At 35.1% G+C, this 22,348-nt stretch overlaps 2 protein-coding genes across 2 annotated transcripts; one reads left to right on the forward strand and one right to left on the reverse strand.

Moving 5' to 3' along the window:
- Positions 1-1,662: 1,662 nt before the first annotated feature.
- On the reverse strand, positions 1,663-3,798 carry LOC111897897 (pentatricopeptide repeat-containing protein At1g31430). Its single transcript, XM_023893845.3, has one exon. It carries the CDS (start codon positions 3,760-3,762, stop codon positions 1,759-1,761), a length of 2,004 nt encoding a protein of 667 aa, XP_023749613.1. The 5' UTR covers positions 3,763-3,798; the 3' UTR covers positions 1,663-1,758.
- Positions 3,799-5,765: 1,967 nt separating this feature from the next.
- Positions 5,766-6,584, forward strand: LOC111897972 (uncharacterized). The gene has a single exon (XM_023893925.3). The coding sequence runs from the start codon at positions 5,766-5,768 to the stop codon at positions 6,582-6,584; it is 819 nt and encodes a 272-aa protein (XP_023749693.3).
- Positions 6,585-22,348: the final 15,764 nt, after the last annotated feature.

Consider the following 22,348-nt stretch of genomic DNA (forward strand, 5'->3'; position numbering starts at 1 on the left):
AGGGATACACCACTTGTAGAAGCAATGTGCATGTATTCATTTTTATTGTACAGTAATTTCTTAAAACAATGTTTCAAAACTTTTATAAACTTTAATGCTTTTAAAATACTATGGATGGTGTTATCTTTTACCGTATGCTATGGAGCATTTTCTTGTTGTACCTCGTGCTTCCACTTTAGCGCGGTGTGACAACCAGATTCTTCCTTTGAAGTTCGTGGAACGTCATATAGGTTCGGGTATTATCTTGTGGATGGGATCTATCCGGAGCACGCTTGTTTTGTGAAGTCCCTGTCTTATCCAAATGAACGAGAAACATTGAAGTTTAAGAGAGCTCAAGAGAAAGCGAGAAAAGATGTTGAACGAGCGTTTGACGCTCTTAAAAAGCGTTAGCATATACTTAAATATCTTGCACATTATATGGAAATAAAGAAAATGAGTGAGGTGATGTAAATGTTTTTAATATTATTCATTTACAAAAAAAAATAAAAAAATAAAAAATAAGCATTGCATACGTGGCAACCCACATGGTGTAAATGGCAAATTATGGCTACAGTGTGGCAAATCTGACGTGGCGCCTAGGTGGACCATGGCAAGTGTGGCACCACTTCCCCACCTTAAAGACTAAATATACTTTCTAAGTAACATGATTCCACTTACTTCCCCAACTTTGCAGAGAATCCACCCTGATGATGTATCACTTGAAAGTACTCTTATGTGGCTGGATGACATGTCAACCATATAATGTCATGCACATCTGTTGGTAATGACTCCACACTTCAACTTTTTGATAGATTCCTGTCAATATGAGTGCAACACCCTTTTCTGTCATTTCTTCTCAAAGAAAAGATGCCCATCAAACTCTAAACATTTTTCTATTGTGGGCCACACATCAAACTCATTTCTTCTGACATGTCTGCTGAAATTTTTACAAATAGGTGCCCCCAGATACTTGAAGCACACCATTTGATCATAACTCCACACTTATTCTCGTGGGGAGACCTATGTAAAAACATGCCCAGTTTACTTCTCTTGCTCATAAATATGCACGGCTTCTCAGTTTCTTTCCTACTCAAAACAACAACCTCAACATTTCTTCATAATCTGTCATCAAGAAAATGTCGTCTGTCACAAAGTCAATCAGAGGGTGGTGGGATAGAAGCCATGCTAACATGAAGAAGAATGACAGTGACTACTACTATACACCAGCAGCCAGGTTTGAAGGAGATGGGGATGATGATGATGGAGATTACGATTATGCCCCCGCAGCATAATTTAGTTGATGAACATTTAACATTAACTGTAGCAAGGTGAGGGACCACAAAACCATTCATGGAGATTTTGTAGATTTTTGTATTACTAATGCAATACTGTTAAACGCTTTAGAATGTAAAACTATTTTTCCTACTGCTTAAAGAAAGCCAAATGATGATTCCTTGTTTCATGTGTTTAATTAGTTAGTTATTTTTATGTGTACAAGCAATATGATTTAGTACGTATGATTTATGAAGACAAACCAAAAGACATATTGACTTATGTTTGAACCTCAAAAGTTTATAAAAAAAAGGGGTTAACCTTAAATGCATACTAATCAACATGTAACTAGGTGAACCAAGTTAATTTGACATTCTCTGATTTTTACAAATAAATTCAACAATGTTCAAGAAGATCATAAGTAAACCAAAACAACACAAATAATACCTCATTCAGTGATTTACATATTACAATGAAAAACTATCTATTAATTAACATGAAAGCATGTCAAGAATTCATTGAAACCAAATTAACCAACTCCACATCATATTTCTCACAAACAAATGACTGTTTAAACAATGTATTCAAACTGAAATAAATATCATTCATTTCAGGATGAGAAGCATCTCCAGCAAGAAACTCATAAACATTTCCATTAACCTCAATTGAACTACACCCAGGCTCTTTTCTAACTCCATCACCTCTCATTTTCCTTCTTACCTTCTTCACATCTTCCCATCTCCCAACAGAAGCATAAATGTTAGCCAAAAGCATATGAATACTCGAATCACCACCTTCAATTTCACTTAACCTATCAGCTAAATCCTCACCCAAATCAACATCACCATACAATCTACACGCACTCAACAAAGCACCATAAACTGGAACTAACATCTCATCTTTCTCCCTTGGGATTTTGTTAACTATCTTTTCTGCTTCTTTCAGTAGCCCAGCTCGACCTAAAAGATCAATTAAACACCCGTAGTGTTCTATCTTTGGTTCGATTTCATACACTGATTTCATTGATTCAAAATGCTTCCATCCTTCCTCCACCAATCTCCCATGGCTACATGCATTTAAAACCCCGATGAAAGTAATATCATCAGGCCTAAACCCTAATTCATTCATCTCAGAGAACAGCTTCAATGCTAAACTGGACTTTCCGTTTAAGGAAAGTGCACATATAATTGATGTCCATGAAGCTGTATCTTTTTCATGTAACCCGTGAAATACCTCAAGAGATTTCTCTATACACCCACATTTTGCATACATATCAATAAGAGCTGTTCCACATACAGCATCGATTCTTATTCTATGTTCTTTCATATATTCATGAATCCATTTCCCTTGTTTTAAACCCCCAATTTGTGCACAACCTGTTAGGAGAGCAACCATTGTGAAGTTGTCAGGCTTAATATTGTAGGTTTGCATTTGTTGGAATAAGGACATTGCTTCATCTACATGATTAAACTGTACGTATCCATTTATCATTGATGTCCATAGAACAATATCTTTAACTGGACTATTATCAAATAATTGTCTAGCATCATCTAATTTCCCACAGTTTACATATCCAGACACCATACTTGTCCAACAAATTACATTTTTATTCGGTAGCTTGTTAAAAATCTGGCGTGCTATATGTAAACATCCACATTTGCAATACATGTCGACTAATGCATTACCAATTTTAGTTGTAAACCCGATATCATGAGTGACATAATGGTGTATTTCCTTCCCAAGTTCAAGATTTTTTAAGGCTATACAAGCTGAAAGAGTGCTTACAATTGTAGCCTCTTCAGGCTTTACACTTTTCTCTTCTCTCATTTGTAGATAAACGTTGATAGCTTCCTCAAATTTCTTACACTTAACATACCCTGAAATTAAAACATTCCATGAGACTGAATCTCTTTCAGGCATTTCATCGAACACCTTCCTTGAATCCTCAATGCGGCCCAACTCACCATACATATCCATAACCGAGTTACATACATAGCAATCAAACTCGTCCCCAGATTTGACGACAAACCCATGAATCTTTTCACCAGTGGAAGCTTCTCGTAGATGCCCGATTGATTTAAACACAAACGGGTAAGTATAATTATCCGGCCACAATCCATCTACCCTCATCTGATCAAACAAACGAAGTGCTTTCCTGAAATGGGCGCTCTTTGTGTATGCTTTAATCATTACATTGTAAACGAGCAAGGAAGGGGTTTCGATTCTGTCAAAGATTTTTTGAGCGTAGAATAAGTTTCCAACCGATGGGTCTGCCGAGAAAGCCACGAGCTTCTTGATAGCGTCTACGTTTTGAGCGAGACCAAGAACAACAATTTGGGTCTGGATTTGCTTCAATTGGCTCATGGATTTGCAGTTTTTCAGGAGATGTATGCATGTTTTGTTGGTGGGGATCAAGAAGTTTTGAGTAGTTGAGAAGTTATGTGTTCTTAGATGGTAAAACTGGCGGGAAAGAAACGTGACGATCGAGTAATTGGTGAGTTTCGAAGCCATGTTTTAGCTCTATTATGTGCCTTAAGGTAACGTGATATTAACTTGTATCAAGCTTCTCAAGATAGGAATATACAAGCACGTTTTTTATTTCGTAAAATTGAATCTTAGGGTGTGTGGGTTAGCTTTTTTTTGAGTTCAAAAGTCCTTATTTGAAAAGTTACAAAAAAATAGGATTTTCATTTTTCCAAAAAGTTCATTTTCGTTGTATAAAAACTTCAAAAGTAACTTTTAAAATTAGTTTGTCAAACATTTTTTTGCTTTTTTTTCTTTTCTAAAAAGGACTTTTGGCTCTAAAAAGCTAAGTCAAACACCCCTTAACATTTCCAAAAACAATTAAACGACCGCAAGATTTTATTAAAAGCAATTAAACATATGAAAAATACGTTGATCATCTATAGTTAGCAATAAAAGTTTAAATTATGAAGAAAAAAAAAATCCCACTAAATTATTTAACATTAAACAATTTAAAATTGGTTTTTTTTAGAGTTCATTAGATTAGGTAGTTAGTCCTAAGACAAAAAAAAAAAAAAAAAGTATAGATTACAAAAATAAATAAATTAAAATATCTTATGATCAATATTAGGATCCTAACTCCTTAATTGCATGCTAGTGCCTAGTAGTGAAAATGGAGCCCTTGGGCAATATTTATATATACTACCACATTATACTGATTTTAAGCATTAACATTCATTTATACGAGGTCGTGTCTTAAGTAATAGCTAACATCTTCAAGTCTAACCTCACCTTATCTTCTTGTTTCCTTCTTGAAGCTCTCTCTTTGCATGCTCGCAATGAGCATCTCGATGGTTGTACCCTGTAGACATGTCCAATCCAGCGCTCTTGTTTCTCTTAAAGTCTCTATGATCGACGTCACTCCCATCGAATTCCTTATTGTCATGTTCGGCATCTAGTCCATGGTAACATCCTTATTTCTTCGACTTATGCCTTCTTCCCGTTTTCTTTTTTTAATCGTACAACATTTAGATTCATAAAACAAAGTAGGTCTTACCGTCACCATATATAATTTTTCCCTGGTTTTTGTTGGGTGTTATTATCATACAAAAATTTGTGGTTGTTTTCCACTTTCATCATAACGCCATTATGTGGTGGGTGATGTCAGCCTTGATACCATGTTGCTTATCGCTCATTGACATAAGGTATTTGAAACTCTCTTTTCAGTGTAGAACATGACCATTGGTATATACATCAAACTATGGGAAAATGACACATACGACCTATGAACTTTCTAGGGTTTACCCTTTTACTCACTTAACTTTTTAAGTGGCTTTATGAAGGAACGAACTTTATTTTTTCGGGTCGATTACGCCATTATTTCATTTGTGAAGGGTTCATCTAGTCATATTTATGTCACATGTGTTAGTTAAACCATTTGGCTTGCTAACTGTGTATGTCATGTCATTTAATGATAGCTTTACTTAAACGAGATCTTTTCCCGTCAACTGTTCACCACTTTCGTCTCTTTCGATAAACCCTTACTTGCTTTCGTCTCCTCAAACCTCAAACATGGATCTCGTATTCATCTAAGTCGATGCATTTCCAAGGAATCTTTGTAAAATACTCCATACACTACACTGGGGGATTACTCAGAGGTTGTCAGACATCAATTTCGCAGGCATGGACAAGAACGGGTGTTATGAGTTTATCGAAAGGTTCACTGGAGAAAAGTGTGAGAAGCTCTATTACTGTCAACCATATAATAATTTTCCCAAGGTTTTACCTTAATTTCCAATGAGATGTATTATGCCAATTTTATAGCAATAGCTTATGAATGTGGTGTTATACTCCCCATGTATGTAGACCATTTTAGTAATAGTAACATGCAGGAATGGTTGGAAGAACACAAAGAATAGGTTGTTGATAACATAGTAGAAGAAGTGATCGATGGTGCAGGACTAATTAAGGAAATTGAGGCATGTCATTTGGATGAGGATGACCATAGCAGCCCTCATTTTTTCAAAAAAGATAATGGTCCTGATGTCGATATGGGTGAGAATGTAGCTTTGGGTAACCCTTTGGAAGAAGCTATGGATGACAATGGAGATGTTTATCTAGAGTTGCCAAATATTTTCAATGAAAAGTTGCACTGGAAGGAGCGGGAACCTGTGTTAGGTATCAGGTTTAAGAGTCCTAAGCAGTTGAAACACATGCTCTGTAACTATGCTGTTGCAAATGGTTATCAATTAGGTTTTTTGAGAAATGATAGTAGATGGTTGCTAGCCAAATGTTGTGATGGAAAATGTACATTTAGGGTTTGGGGTTCATGGATGAGTGATGATAAGTCTTTCCAAATCAAGTCTCTTATTAGTGACCATAATTGTTCAGAGGATTTCAAATTTGAATCAATTATCACGTATAGATTGATAGGTACCCACTTTACCCAACAATTTTTTAACAATCAAAAGATGAGTGTGAGATTAGAGGAGGTGAAAACCACTTTTGGTATTGTTGTGAGTATGAGTGAGTGTAAGAGAGCCAAGAAGTATGCGTTGAGTCTAGTTGAAGGCACGGTCGCAAAAAATTATGCTAGATTATGGTCTTACGGTGAGGAGAATAAAAGATCAAATCCTGGATCCACTATTAAAATTTATGTGGATACAATGCTTGATGGTAAGAATTACTTCAGCAATATCTACATATGCTTTGCTACAGTCATAGAGGGGTGGAAGGGAGGGTGTAGAAGGATCATTAACTTGGATGGTTGTTTCTCGAAAAAAATTTGCCAAGGTGAGTTGCTTTGTGCACTTGGTAGGGATGCTAACAATGGAATATTCACAATTGCTTGGGCAGTTGTATGTGTGTAAAAAAGGAGAATTAGAAATAGTTCATTGAAAATCTTTCAAAAGATTTGTAGTGTTGGAATGAAGGAAGTGGTTTGGTTTTAATTTCTGATCAACACACGGTATGTTTGTAAAATATTAAACATAGTATAATAAATATTTACATTTCTAACTTCACCTTTTATTAGTACATATGCAGGGTTTGGTTGAGGCAGTCAAAGAAGTATTCCCAACAGCAGAACATAAGCAGTGTGTTAGGCATATATATATATATATATATATATATATATATATATATATATATATATATATATATATATATATATATATGCTAATTTTTGAAAGAAGTTTAGTGGAGCCAAGTTTGAAAATTTGTTTTGGAGAGCAAGCAAGGCAACAGCTGAAGCACATTTTAACATAGTCATGAAAGAGATTGAAAAGTTGAATCCTGAAGCTGTTAAGCATCTTATGGATAGAGATCCAAAGACTTGGTCTCTAGCTTTTTTTAGAGTTCACAATTCATCTTGTGAATCTTTGGATAATGGCTTTTCAGAGAGCTTTAATAGTGTCATTTTGGATGCTAGGAAGAAACTTATTATCATCATGTTAGAGGACAATTGTATATATGTGATGCAAAGGATGGCGACTATGAAACTAATAGGTCAAGGATGGAATCGTTATTCTCTTTATCCAAACATCATAACAAAATTGAATATTCTCCAAAATGAGAAAATGTATGCACACTTATTTATTCATACATACATTACCTCTCTAAACTCTAAACATTTGCATTACATTATGTAGGCATTGGCAGGTTGTGTCTTATGGGGGTATGAAGTTTGAAACAAGGAAAATGGATGAGTCGTATATTGTTGATGTCACAAAAAAGGAATGCAGTTGCAGGTAATGGCAACCAAATGGGTATGGTTGTTTTCATTCAGTAGCTACATTAGTGTATTTAAACATAACACCTGATGGACCATATGTAGACCCATTGTACCTGGGGGCCTTCTTCCATAATACCTATAAACAGTCCATTAATGGCATGAATGGGATGAATATGTGGCCTTCTACGAATTTTATACCTCCATTTCCTCCTTTAAAAAGAAGGATTCCAGGCAAGCAAATAATGAAAAGAATAAGGGATGCTTCTGAAAGGTCTAGAAAACACACGGTTTCAAAGGCAAGGAAAAAGGTTTCTTGTGGCATATGAAAACAGAAAGGGCACAACAAGACCACTTGCACTCAAGTGCCAAGACCTCCTAAGACTAATGTCACAAAGAAACAAAAGATCATGCAAACACAAGAGTCAGTGAATATGCAAGGGGGTGGATAATATGTTGTTATGGGTGATGCAGTTGAGCCACAAACTGATGAAGTTATGAGGGTAAACGAATCTAAGCAAGTGGTGAGGGTTAATGAAGTTGTGGAACTGGGCAGGATTAATCAAGTTGTTGGCCATGTGTATACTACAGGTCAACTAAGAAAGAGGAAAAAGTCAAAGAGAATTCTTAAACTAAATCTTGCTAAAAGAGTTGAAGGTGAAGGTAGTAGTGTTGGATCGCCAATGGAGTTAGATTAATTACAGCTTAAATTGTGGGTCTGTTATGTAGATTGAACAAGGGAAATTATGTTTGTTATGTTCATGTATGTTATAATAATCTTAACATTTGATATTTGGATTCATGTATGTATTTATAATTTGACACCCCCAAACTAGAACGGCGGAAACGTCTGGGGGCAGATGGAGTGAGTTCATGTACAGTATCATAACAATTGAATAGTAATGAAACATAGCAACACAAACATTCATACATTGAGATTTCGAGTATTACATTGTTTACAAAACTCTGCTTGTTCAAAAGTCGAACACAAATAACTGAAGAGTAGAAAAACATGAAACGATGATGTCGGCCCTCAAGAAGGGTTGAATACATGCCTATTGTTTTCCTGAGAATACAAGTGATTTTGAAAAGTGCCAACAATTAAGTTGGTGAGTTCATAAGCATTTTGTATGAAAAAGGTTTGTAACTGTTTCGCGAAAAATGGTTTCGTATACTTCAAGAAAATCTGATATTTTCTTTAATATGATTTGTAATTGTATGTAATTCATTTGTATCTTTTCCTTGTAAAGTAATAATGTATGTTACCAGAAAATCCAATAATTTCTTAAATATGAACTGTAATTGTATGTAATTCCTTTGTATCTTTTCCTTGTAAAGTAATAAGGTATGTTACCAGAAAATCCAATATTTTCTTAAATATGAACTGTAGTCTTAAACCCTAAGACAAAGATGTAAGTGAATGTTGTACTAAAAATAGTATATGGTTTATTTCATTTTATAAAACTAATGAAGTATAAGCTTCTTGTAAATCAAATAGTTTCGCTAACTTTTAGTAAGAGTTTCCAAAAACCATGTAGTTTTATAACCATAAGTTTTCTTATGATTTTATAACATAGATTATGTTTTTTTAACAATATGTATATCACAAATATTTATACCAAGATTAGTATAAACCATAACTTGCGCAAATAATATTTTATCTTTAACAAAAGGATGAAAACATGTAATTATTTGTGGGATAAACAAAGTTTTACTTGTATTCCCCCCCCCCCCCCCCCCCCCCGCCCCCCCTAAAACATGGAAATGCTTAAAAATATGGGGTATGAACTCACATTGGTTTGGTTTGGTGGATGATTTGAAATAAGTAGACAAGGATTTCGAACTTGGCACTTGGTTGGAGTGGGATGAACTTCTAAGAATGATTACTATCCTAACAATATCAACACATAAATATGTGTGTAAAAATAGTGGAACTAACATATAATCATATGTAAACACTAGGGTATTATGAAAAACACTTACCAAAGAAATCTAGGGATGAACTTGGGGCTTAATTCCCTTGACACTTGGGAATAGTTTTCTGGAGAGAAAGAGGAATTTAACAGAGAGTGGAATGAAGAAATGGTCAGGCTTTATGAGGTTAATCTCTTTTAAATTCAATGAATGGTATTGATGTGAAGTTTACTTGGATAACTGAAGGGTAATGTATGGATATTTGGACGATAATTCGTGGTTTACTGTGATCACATTGGAAATGGGGGTGAAATCACATCCTAAAGTCAACCATTTTTGTTTGTTTCCTCCTCTAGACCGCAAACCCCTTGGAAACACTCTTGGGTGACCGAAATCACCCCATCCCTTGGGGATTTCTGTCCTAATGGTTCTAGGATGGTGTTTATGGCCAAACTATGGTTCACTAAGGGTGTTTACGGCCAAACTATGGCCCGTTAAGGTAGTTTTCGGTTCATGTATCACCCATTAGGATGATTTCGGTCCTCATGGTTTGGATATTGGGTGTGTTTTCGGCCTTGGTGTCTTCTAGAATGGTGATTTCTGCCTTGGCAAACCGAAATCACTTGGTGAGTGGGGTCCTAGGCCTAAAACTATAAAGTAGTGTCCTCTATAATTGGTACCAATTAATTTGTTAGCTAGTCTCCTACCTGTTTACTACTAGCATTGATTTTTAAAGTATGCATGACACACCTATATATATATATATATATATATATATATATATATATATATATATATATATATATAATCATCTCATGGAGCCCTCTTGGTTTCCAAATAACCTTATTCCATAAAGTTACATAGGTATACATTGTGGGTACACTTATACACAAGACCCCTTGGACTTGGTTTGACCCAAAATTTTCTAGTTGTCACATATAATATGTATGATCTTATTTATATTAGTGTGTATGGGGTACTTTAGTCATTACAAATAGTTCAACAGGGCATGTTAATGTTAGTTTAGGGGTACTCTAGTCATTCGAATCAGTTAATCCAATAGGTGTATGTTATTTCAGGTAATTATTAAAGTAAGGGTATTTTAGTCAATCAAAGAAGTTAAATTACTTACAGTCCTTTTAGGCGTATTAGTGTCATTTTAATTAGTTAAAGAAATTGGGGTATTTTTTTTCATTATTTTTTATTTATGTGAACCTGTAACGCCCGTACATCAGGGCTAGTCAATTTAGAGACGATAGGCGTCAAAAATGACTTTTTGATGGAAGATTATCTAGAAGGATTAATCTTAACCAAGTCGTAGTATATGTCACAAGGTTTCCGTGCATATAAAGAACGCCAAAATCCGAGTTATAACGAAGAAGTTATGACCTGTCGAAGTTTCGCGACAGAACCGGCACGACACAGCGCAATGTAAAAAGTGAATTTACGTTAGAGCGGTATTTAGCCTTAGCAATCTAAACGAGGATCGAAGGTCTCGTTATTGGTATCGAAGCGATAAAAATTTAGGCGAGAACGGACGTCAAACGAAGAAGTTATGAATTTATAACGAAGTTTTTATGTCGCGGCATATTAAAAATAAATAATAAAAATAAAGTCGAAATTAGCCGATGGAGTCTAAAGGAAAGTTGTAGAGCGTAGTCTCACCTTCGCGTGGATATAAAGAACGTCGAAAACGGAGTTCGTATGAAGAAGATATGAATTTCCGAAGTTTATTAAATAATTTGTATTTATTTTTAATCTTTAATTCGGAAGCATTATCCGAAGGAGTCACCGATCTGATCCGAGGTACGCCCCGCGTACTCCGAAGGTGTCGACATCGCAGCAAGTGGCTTCGGATGACACATGCCATGACGACTTCGGACCAGTACGCCCCGCGTACTCCGAGGCTCCAGCCTCCTATAAATAGGATGCGAGGGCAGCCGAGTTCTTTTGCTATTTTCTCTCTTCTCTCTCCCATTTTGCATCGATTTGCATGCCAGAAATACCCCGAAGTCCCGGTATCATACTCGAGCCCCGAGGCAAGTCCCGAGATCCCGAAGATCCCGAGAAGTGTGGTTCCCGAGCCGAAGCTCTGTCCGCGAGAAGTTCGATTTTTGTGGAGATCTTCCAGATTTGCTGAGGATTTCTACTTCTGCAAGTCGTAGTGCTGTCCGATCATCTTATGATCAAGTGAGTGTATACTACCTTTCATAAACACGATAATAATACAAGTATGGTTTGAGTGTATTAAGTATATTGTTGTTTATATGTGTGAGTGTATAGTCACTTTCATCTTACACATAGATATGAAGTATTTTATATGAAATACGTGCTATGTGTTTATATGTTATTTGTCTATTTGAGATGGGCATGGAAATTGGAGTTTTATACAGGTGTTAAATGATTTAAACTGTGTAAGCATTTATATCTACAAAATTGTTGGGTAGAACATAGGTAGATGGAATAGTTGGTGACTATGGAGTTAGCGCCTATTGTATAAACCTTGGTAACTATGGAGTTAGCGTCTGTTATTAGATAAACCTTGGTGACTATGGAGTTAGCGCCTTTTGTATAAACCTTGGTGACTATGGAGTTAGCGCCTATTGTATAAACCTTGGCAACGATGTGACTCCGTGCCTATTTGATGAACCTTGGCGACTATGGAGTTAGCGCTTGTTGAGTAAACCTTGGCGACTATGGAGTTAGCGTTTGTTGAGTAGACCTTGGCGACTATGGAGTTAGCGTCAGATAACTATGGATTTAGTACTTGATAAATAAGCTTTGGCAGCAATGGAATTCGTGCCAAATTCCTTATGAATAAATGAATGAAGGATAGTTGGTTCTTAGGGTAAAACCTTAAGAAGAAAATGGGGATGGGTAATTGGGTTGATTGTTAGCTGATTACATATAATAATTATATTATTGTGGGTTGAAAACCCTATATGCTCACCAGGCTCCCAAGCCTGACCCACTCAGTTTTCTTTTCATTACAGGTAATGGCACAAGGGTATAAATTTGAGGACTTGACGAGAGATTTTGGATTATAGATCAGTAGTTGAATAACTATTGTAAGGTCTATTTTATATTGTTTATGCTTTTGGTATGTAACGAACATGACATCCCGAGTTTTTATTATTTAATGAAAATACATTCTTTTCGAGAAATGTTTTGATAAATGGTTATCATATTTTATTTTGGGAACAAATTCCGCAACCGTTTTCTTTAAACGATCACTCTGATTTATAAAACAAAGCATAAACAAATCGGTTTTTTCTGGCCGTGAAATTGGGGATATCACAGAACCCATCAGGGGTATTACAGTCAATATTTTTATGTGACTTAACCCATTAGGGGTATTTCAATCATTATTTTTTATTTGACTAAACCCATATGGGGTATTACAATCAATATTTTTTATGTGACTTAACCCATTAGGGGTATTTCAGTCACTACTTTTTTATTTGACTTAACCCATTAAGGGTATTTCATTTCTTCCAAGAAATTATCCAAAGTGGGTAACCAGAAAAACAACAAAAAAACTTTTCCATTGTTTTCCATTTCTCGGTTATAGGCAACGACAAATCTGGGTATTAGTGTGACATCCCCAATTTCACGGTCAGAAAATACCTATTTGTTTATGCTTTATTTGAAAATCAGAGTAACTTTTTGAAGAAAGTATTGTGGAATTTGTTCCCAAAAATATGATAAATATTTTATCAAAAGCATTTCCGAAAAAGTGGATTTCATTATATTAAAACATCGGGATGTCATTGTCAATACGGATCAAAAGCATAAACTGAAACATCATAGGCCTTAGAACATTTATTTATATCTATTGGCCTATAATCCATAAACTCTCATCCGATCATCACATCTATGCTCTTTTGCCACTACCTGTAATACAAGAAACTGAGTGGGTCGGGCTTGGGAGCCTGGTGAGCACATAGGGTTTTCAACCCACAATAATTACGTTTATTACTTTCATCAAATCAAACAACCCGATTACCCGTTCCCATTATCCTCATTTTATGTCCCTAAAGCATCTATTTCAAGGGGCCTAGCCTAAGGATTTTCATCGGAGTGACCACACTGCTTAGGGGATTCCTCAGCAATTTATGTCAAATAAGGCAACCATGAGGGGGATGGACTACACCTGGTGAACACATAGTTCAAATAAACACCTACAGGTTGCAAGCCTGCTAGTGCTAGCGTTCCACTAGACTGTCTAGAATAGTCTGTGGTCGTCATCTATACTCCGCTAGATGATTGTATCATCATAAACATCGAGGCCTCTCATCATTTTATCACACATTAACTACTTCATCTACCCATGTTTTACCCAACATTTTTGTAGATATAAAATACATATATAGTTTAAATCATTTAAAAAATGTATAAATCGTTCATCCAGCATAGATATCAAGAACACGGATAATATGCACACATAGCCTGTAACTTATATTAAATACTTCATATCTATGTGTAAGATGAAAGTAACTATGCACTCACTTGTTAAACTGATGATTCCCAACTCGGTCAGCGTTTCACTTCTTAATAATTGGTTTTCCTTTGACGAAACCTAGTATTATTACCACTAGATTTTAATCTAATATTTATCACGACTATTTACGAGCGTTATTATTTTATAAGTGTTAAACAATACTTTTCAACCACTATGTACAGACAGGGGCCCGACATGAAACACCGAAGGCATGATCATTTTGGCATTCTAGCACATCTAAAATCCAGCAACCCTATGCATCACTTCAAACTAGATTTCTCGTATCGCGAGTAGTTAAAAGCGATTATAATAACACTTTTTATATTATATTTTATAATATACTTATTGCTTATAAGTTCATAATAACAATAATAAATTTAAACATAAGCTATACTTAAAGTGGGGTAAGCATAACTCACTTATCGGGAGGTTTGGCTAGGAACTGGGCTCTGCGGGGGCAGAACTTCCGAGCCGAAAGCTCTTCTTCTCGGAGCCTTATGGCGCTCCGACACTCACCTTTTAGCACTTGGGAAGTCTTAAGGGTTGGGAGGGGTTTAGAGAGAAGTTATAGAGAGAGAGAGGGAGAGAAGGGTTGAGCTGTGAAGAAAATGGGAGAACCTCGCATGCTATGTATAGGCTTGAAATTGGATAAACTCGGCGAGTTCTGTGCCTCCAACTCGTCGTGTTGGAGTGCCACAAGTCACCATTCGGTGGCAAGGCGTGGGGAGGAAGCAATGGTCAGGATTGTGCCACGTGTCACTCACAGATTACTCCAAAAACTAATTATCTTCTAAAATCCGTAACTTTCGTATATGAGCTCTGTTTTGACATTCTTTATATCCACGCGCAGGTGGTAACGTGATCTACAACTTTCGTTTAGACTTCGTCGGCTAATTTTGACTTTATTTTTTAAAGTTATATTTTAACAGACTTAGACATATAAAGTCAATTAAAAATTCATAACTTTATCATCTGACGTCCGTTTTCATCTATTTTTATATCGTTGAGCTCCTATTAATGAGATATTCAATTTTCGAATTTCGGGCTACATACTGCTATGCCAAATCTTAGAAAAATCATAACTTCCTTATATGAAGTCAGATTTGGAAGTTGTTTTTATGCACGCTCTCGGTTTAACGTATAATACGACTTTCGTTTAGATCTCTAAGGCTAAAAAGTACTTGATTGTAAACTCACTTTTTACGTCACACAACGTCGTATCAGTTTTGTTGCGAAACTTCAACAGGTCATAACTTCTTCGTTATAAGTCAGATTTCGGCGTTCTTTATATCTCCGGAATCCTTGTCACGACCACTACAACTTTCTTCATAGATATTGGGTTTATCTATTATTTTATTGTTAACATTTACTTTTATTCTTAGTTTTTACATCATTATAAGCAAGTTTAATGCACATAAATTCACATAATATTCAAATAATTCCTCTTTATTACTTCAAAATAGGTTACAATTGTTGACCCTAACTATTACATTATCATACTAATGCTTAACCAGAAACACGGACTTTACAATTAGATTCTTCTCTTTTGTCCCATGTCCCACACACAAACTTTGGGGTTTATGTTTTAATGGTTTAAAAAGTTCGACTTTGTCGTGTGGTCCCAAGAAGAAAATCAACAAAAAAATTATGCATATTACTTCACGACACATGCACATTTAGATTTATAACAACAAAATTTTAACTTAACCAACATTTCTGTAACATCCCAAAATTTACGACCAAAATTTTCATTTTTGATTTAATAATTATAAAACCATTTGTCTGAAAACATCATAGTACTAACTCATATCAAAACCAATGTATCCATAGTCAAAACATGTCATGACAAAATAATATCAGAGTATAAATCCCATAGATCTCATGTGCGGAAATCCTGGTGTGATGTGTTGCAGTCATGCCGGCTCCTTTCCCTTTGAAGAGGAAGTACCTGAGACCAAAACTGAAAACCATAAGCGCAAAGCTTAGTGAGTTCCCCCGTTATACCATATGCATACAATAAACAAACTACCATGCATATACGGGTGTCCGGTCTACCCTGCTGAGCATATATGGGTGCTCAACCTATCCTTGTCAGGCATACGGGGGTGACCGACCTACCCCTGTCAAGCATATCTGGGTACTCGACCTACCATGTTAGACATATATGGGTGTCCGACCTACCCTCTAGTTTATCTCAACCGGCTACGAGGTCTAACCCACCCCTCCTACCACGATCAAATAATATCATAGCATACTAGCATAAAGCATAAAAGATAGTGGAACACTAGACAATTATCACAAAGACAATCATCTCAACTATAATCAACTACTAGTGGGTCGACATTGGTGCCTTCGACCCACTTCTACTGGAAGGTAACTCACATCAATAACTGGGAATAGCTGCAAAAACTCCTGCTCTGAAATCAACCCCTATCAGACTCCTACAAATAAACATTTCCTTTAATTACCCTTTTCACACTCATAACCCCCTTAAGGGTCAACTTTGGTTAAGGTCAAAGTCAATGTCAACATCCTGGTCAAATTTAGCATCCTGGTTGACTCAACTCGCCGCGTTGGTCCAGCAACTCATCGAGTTTCAAGAATCTGGAACCCTGAATTTCGATCCAACTTGTCGAGTTCTTTCATAACTCATCGAGTTCCTCCTATCCGTAGAATCGGGACTTCTCCAACCAACTCGTCTATTCATCCTTGAAGTAGTCGAGTTTTGCCCTTTACAGACTTGGAATACTTCGACCCAGCTCGTCGAGTTCCTCTATGGACTTGATGAGTTCTTCAGTCTGTTGATCCATCTTAATAGATTAAGCTCTTATCCTTCATATCTAAGTCACGTACTTCATCTACATACTGAAAATGTCCTTTTAAGGGTAAAGTTTCCAACTTTACCCGTTAATAGCCCTACTTAATGGGTTTAGCTCAAACCCTAATTCTTTAAGACCTAGATCTTGATCCAAAAGCCATAATACTTCAAACTAAAGTATAAAATTTGAGATCTAGACCCTAGACATCATATGAACACGTAAAGTCCCTGACTTTCCCTCCTTGCTTGGCCTTTTGGAGCTTAAAAGGCCAAAATGACACCTTAAAGCGTGCATGGGGCTTTAATGGCCATAAAGTTTGCACCTTTATGCCATGAAAGCACTCCATGATTCCAAATCTGATGATATACTCACTTGGGACGTCCATTTCCCAAGGACCATGCTACTAGCATCAAAACTCAATATAAGTGAAAATGCAGAGATCTAAGCATACTATAGACAAGATAGGAGATTATACCTCTGATGAACCAAAAATGAAGCTAGACTTCTGGATCTACTCTTCTCCAACACTTCCTTGCTCCTTCTTCAAGTCTCTTCTTCTTCAAACCCTTAAGAATGCACCAAAAATGGCTCAAAACTATCAAAAGAGTTTAGGGTTTCGTGGCTAGGGTTTGGGACGATGGAGGATGCAAATGAGGCCAGACTTTGGAGGTTAAGGTGTTTAAATAAGGTGCTAAACCCTGAAAATTAGGGTTTCACTCTGGCAGCCCTACTCGTTAAGTTAAGGCTCTTAACTCATCGGGTAGGCTTTAAATCCCGCGTCCAAATTCCATTCCTACTCGACGATTTTGGGGCCTCCAACTCATCGAGTTCCTATACAAAAATGAATAAACTGATTTAAAATACATACCAGGAACCCGGGCGTTACAATTTCATTCATGGGTTTCTGGTACATCTTTACATCGATTAAACAAGTTAAAACAGGATCTGTACCTCCATCTTACTACATACGACAACCATCACCTGCGATTAACATCAAAAAACTTATTATCACAACAACATGATCACAAAACCACCAAGCACGACCACCAAATACTACAACCAGAAACCAAAAGAAAAGGAACAAAATGCCTTACTAATAAGGAGAATAAACCAGGTACACATCAAAACAAAAGAGAAACCCACGATAGAAATGTTGTAACCTAAAGTTCTTCTATCATTTTAAGAAGTTGTTGGTTAACACCCTCACAACAACAACGACAAAAACCCCAAGAATCTATTTCACTTTGTTGCACTTGTTTTTACCCAAAACGATGTTGACATGCGATGCTTGCAGTGACCAAAAATGCCTCTTCAAATCAGCAACCATGTTAGATTGATCGAGTTGACCTGCCCTAACATCATCGACTTCATGATTTAGGGCGTCCAAGTCTCTAGTGATGTTGCGTCGTAGTTCACGAAGGTCGTTTGCAATCTTTTCCCTCAGAAGAAACACCTCCAACTGTGTCTGCAGTAGATTAATCACCATGTCTTCATTGGTGACTCCATTGGAGACATTTTCAGCTATGTGCCAACTATAGTTGGGTGACCAACTGTGATTTGGAGATGATCATGAAGGCATCATTTTTGTGATTAGTATTGAAGTTTGGGGTGCAGTTAGGGTGACCAGCTTCCAATTGTGCCATTTTAAGGTACAACCTTCACATTTTATACGGAGGTGGGGGAACAGTAAGAACGTGGCCTCTACGTTTCACATTCAAAAACGATGTCGTTTGGGTCAAAGACGTAAGTACAATTTCGTCATGTCATCGATGATGTGTCAAATTGGGATGATGTGGCATGGTTACCGGGTATATCAAGTAAACAAAACTAAATTGTTAGGTTGCAACACTCTTCGTTCCCTCATAAAGCCACTTAAAAAGTTAAGTGACTAAAAGGGTAAACCCTAGAAAGTTTATAGGTTGTATGTGTCATATTCCCTTCAAACTATTGCCTATTTCCCACCTTGCAATTACCATATATACATATATATATATATATATATATATATATATATATATATATAGAGAGAGAGAGAGAGAGAGGTTCAAATGTTTCTCGCATCTATTGTGTGCTAGAATGCACCAATAAGAATTTAGTAAAACTTATATGTATATTAAATGATATCCATACTTATAATTCCTTTTTATGGAAACTAATTAAATCCGTCATTAATGTCAACAATAATATTCTTTCAGAATGAATTCGTATCTAGAAGAATGAGAGTGTATTCTAGCAGAATGAGAGTGTATTTAGTAGAATACACTTTCGTTTTTCATATTCCATGCAATTTTATTGTATTTTAAGTGAGTGAGTCATGAAATAAAAAACAAACTCATACATAAAAACCTAGATGCGAATTCATTCTGAAAGAATATTATTGCTAACATTAATGATGGATTTAATTAGTTTCCATAAAAAAGAATTATAATTTTGGATATCATTTAATATCTATCTTTATTTAATTAAATAATTATTTAGTTTTATTAAATTCTCAATGATGCATTCTAGCACACAATAAATATAATAAACACATTAACCTAACCTTATATATATATATATATATATATATATATATATATATATATATATATATATAGGTTCAAATGTTTATAGCAACTATTATATGCCTAAATGCACCAATGAGAATTCAAGAAATAATAAACAATTAAATAAATCATTTAAGAGTATTTTGGACCTTTTATACTTTTAATTAAGGAAATCATTTAATTGAAATCCTACAATTAAGGAAATAAAATAAATATATTTGACCTAGTCATTTAATTGAAATTCTGTCAACCATTTCCCTACCGCCATCTTGTGTCGTCGCCTCCCTCCAGATCCACTTTCGTCGCCGCCTCTGACTTGCTCAACAGTTGTAGCCGCCTCCGATTTCTTCCACTGCATCGCCAACACCCTCCATTACTATTTTGATGCCGCTTTGAGAAGTCCTCCACCTCCCTTGACTTCGTCTGACAGCAGGAGGTTGTTGGCCTCCACCGTTATCATTAAACACCCCACCACCACCGCCCGCCGGCTGTTGCTATTCTGCCACCTCCAGCCACCCTTTTCGGTTAAAGGTAACCTCACATACCTCTATTTTCTTCCTGTATACATCGTCGATCAATAGAAAACACAAAATGATTTTATTTTTTTACTCATCGTGCATAAAGGTCTATACAGGAAGAAAGTCTCCTCCTGTTTATCAACTGAACCAAACTCCCAATTCAAAATAAATTTGTTTAACCCAATTTCAAAATCTATTACAAATCTAGTCCCTAACTCAATAAAATTCATTTAATTTGTGCAAAACAAACCATCTCCTACAAATGATTTTTATATTGGTGCTAATAGCCTAAACTAATAATTATTTTATTTACATTTAACCCTCCTTGTGATTTATTTGCAAAATAATTTCAACTCTGTTGCAAATGTGTGTTTGTTTCTTGAATTCATGACTGGGAATGAATGCAGATGTGTGTTGATGATTCAATCACAACTCTTGAATTATGTATTCAATCACAACTCTTGAATTATGTATTCAATCACAACCCTTGAATTCTGTAATTTATTCTATTAGAATATATTTATATAAATGTATTCTATTAGAATGCTTGAGAATAATTGTTAACAACAAGTATATTTGTGTTAACTGGTAATGAATTTGTGATACTTTATGGTTGACTTTATAGTCTCTACTACATTCTGTCATAATTTATATTTTGTATTTTCTACTATATTCTATCAAACTTTATAGTCTTTAATATATTCTGTCAGAAGTTATAGTTTTTATTCTTTTAGAATGCATTAAATTTTTTAATTTTTGAAACTTGATTATGTTTTCTTTGTGGATTTAGGTTTTGAAGAGGCTAACATTGATGTGGAGAAGGAAGAAAACATAGAAAACGAGAGTGTATTATACCAGAATGTGTTATGCTACAATGTATAAAGTGTTGCTTAAAAATAATATTCTCTCAGAATAGATTAGTGTTTTTGTTAAATTTTGATTTTTTAGTTTTTTTTGTCTTTCAAAATGTTGTTATTATTCAATGAATCACAATCGTAGTACAATGTAATTATTTGGTATATTATTAGTTCAAGAATTCATTTAATGTATTCTTTTCAGAATGTATTTACTAGTTTATGGTTGGCATTCTATCATTCTAACAGAATAAAATCGAAAAATATATTTACTAGTTTATGGTTAACATTCTATCATTCTGACAGAATAAAATCGGATTTTTAATTTTGAATTAGTTTAAAATATTCAGATTTTTAAAAATAAAGGAATTAATTATCCCTAAAAATCCAAAAATTTCCTTTTTTTAATATAGTTTAATTGACTAAAATGCCCTTATGCTGAAATTTGTATGATTATATGGTACATATTATCCTATTGTACTATTATAGACACACAGATCATGATCTTTGATTATATTCCATCCTATGGTCCAAATCTGTGCATTCTGGCACACAATAGTTACTAGAAACAAAATAACCTAACCCTATATATATATATATATATATATATATATATATATATATATATGTATATATATATATATATATGTATATATATAGAGAGAGAGAGAGAGAAAAAGAGAGAGAGAGAGAGAGAGAGAGAGAGAGAGCTAGGTTCAAATGTTTTTAGAAAGTATTGTGTGCCTAAATGCACCAATGAGAATTCAAGAAATAATAAAACAATTAAATAAATAATTTAAGGGTATTCTGGACATTTTGTACCTTTTAATTAAGGAACCATTCAATTAAAATCCTACAATTAAGGAAATAAAATCAATATTTTTTACCCAATCTCTTTTGCATCGTGTATTATATTCAAGGAATCAATATTTCTTTGGTCCGGTAATCCACATACCCTTGTCCTCGGTTAGGGTTCTTTCCCCCTTCCATCTTCAATTCTTAGTCGTCCTTCAAACTCTCTGATTCTGATTTCAAGTTCAGGTATCTGATTTTGGATTCTAATTTCCAGAAACCAAACAACAATCAACACAACAGAAATGGTATATACACACACTCGATCGTCAATCGTTAATTGATATTCTCAAAGCTCGAAGATAAGTTCTTGATCGTTTTATTTCTCTTTCTATTTTGATTTCTCAGGAATCGGCAAGTTATGAATAGAAATTCTACATTGATTGCGAAACCTCGAAAACACTGTTGTGGAGAAGCGGTCGTTTAGCCAATAGGTGATCTTCTTCTTCATCTAATTTTGATTTGAATCCATGTATATTTGGATGTTTTGGTTTTCCTGAAAAAATTTATGATAATGGATGGGATATAACTCATGGTTGTTTGGGTTTGTTTCTTGAATTCAAGAAACTGAATTGGTAAGACTATCACTAATTTCTTTTGAAGAAACTGAAGAAGCACACAACGTGTTTGATAAAATGCATAGTTGAAATCTACATATTTGTAACTGGAAAACAAAATATTATTTACCTTAATCCTGAAAATAGATTTTATATCCAATTGTTTTTTATTTTGAAAATAGATTTTACAAATACAAATGCATCTTACATGTTTTTTTTGTGTTTCTATCTGTGTATGCTTTTGTAAATGCCCAAAATGAGACTAGATGAGCGTGAAGGTACATCTGATATAAACTACATCTTTGTAGTTATTAATTCAAGATACATATTTGTGTTAACATGA

This window comes from Lactuca sativa, chromosome 5, assembly GCF_002870075.4.
Source record: "Lactuca sativa cultivar Salinas chromosome 5, Lsat_Salinas_v11, whole genome shotgun sequence".
Lineage (NCBI taxonomy): Eukaryota > Viridiplantae > Streptophyta > Magnoliopsida > Asterales > Asteraceae > Lactuca > Lactuca sativa.

Excerpts from the sequence above, each read along its gene's own strand:
- LOC111897897 (XM_023893845.3), bottom strand. The coding sequence starts at position 3,762 with ATGGCTTCGAAACTCACCAATTACTCGATCGTCACGTTTCTTTCCCGC.
- LOC111897972 (XM_023893925.3), top strand. The coding sequence starts at position 5,766 with ATGGGTGAGAATGTAGCTTTGGGTAACCCTTTGGAAGAAGCTATGGAT.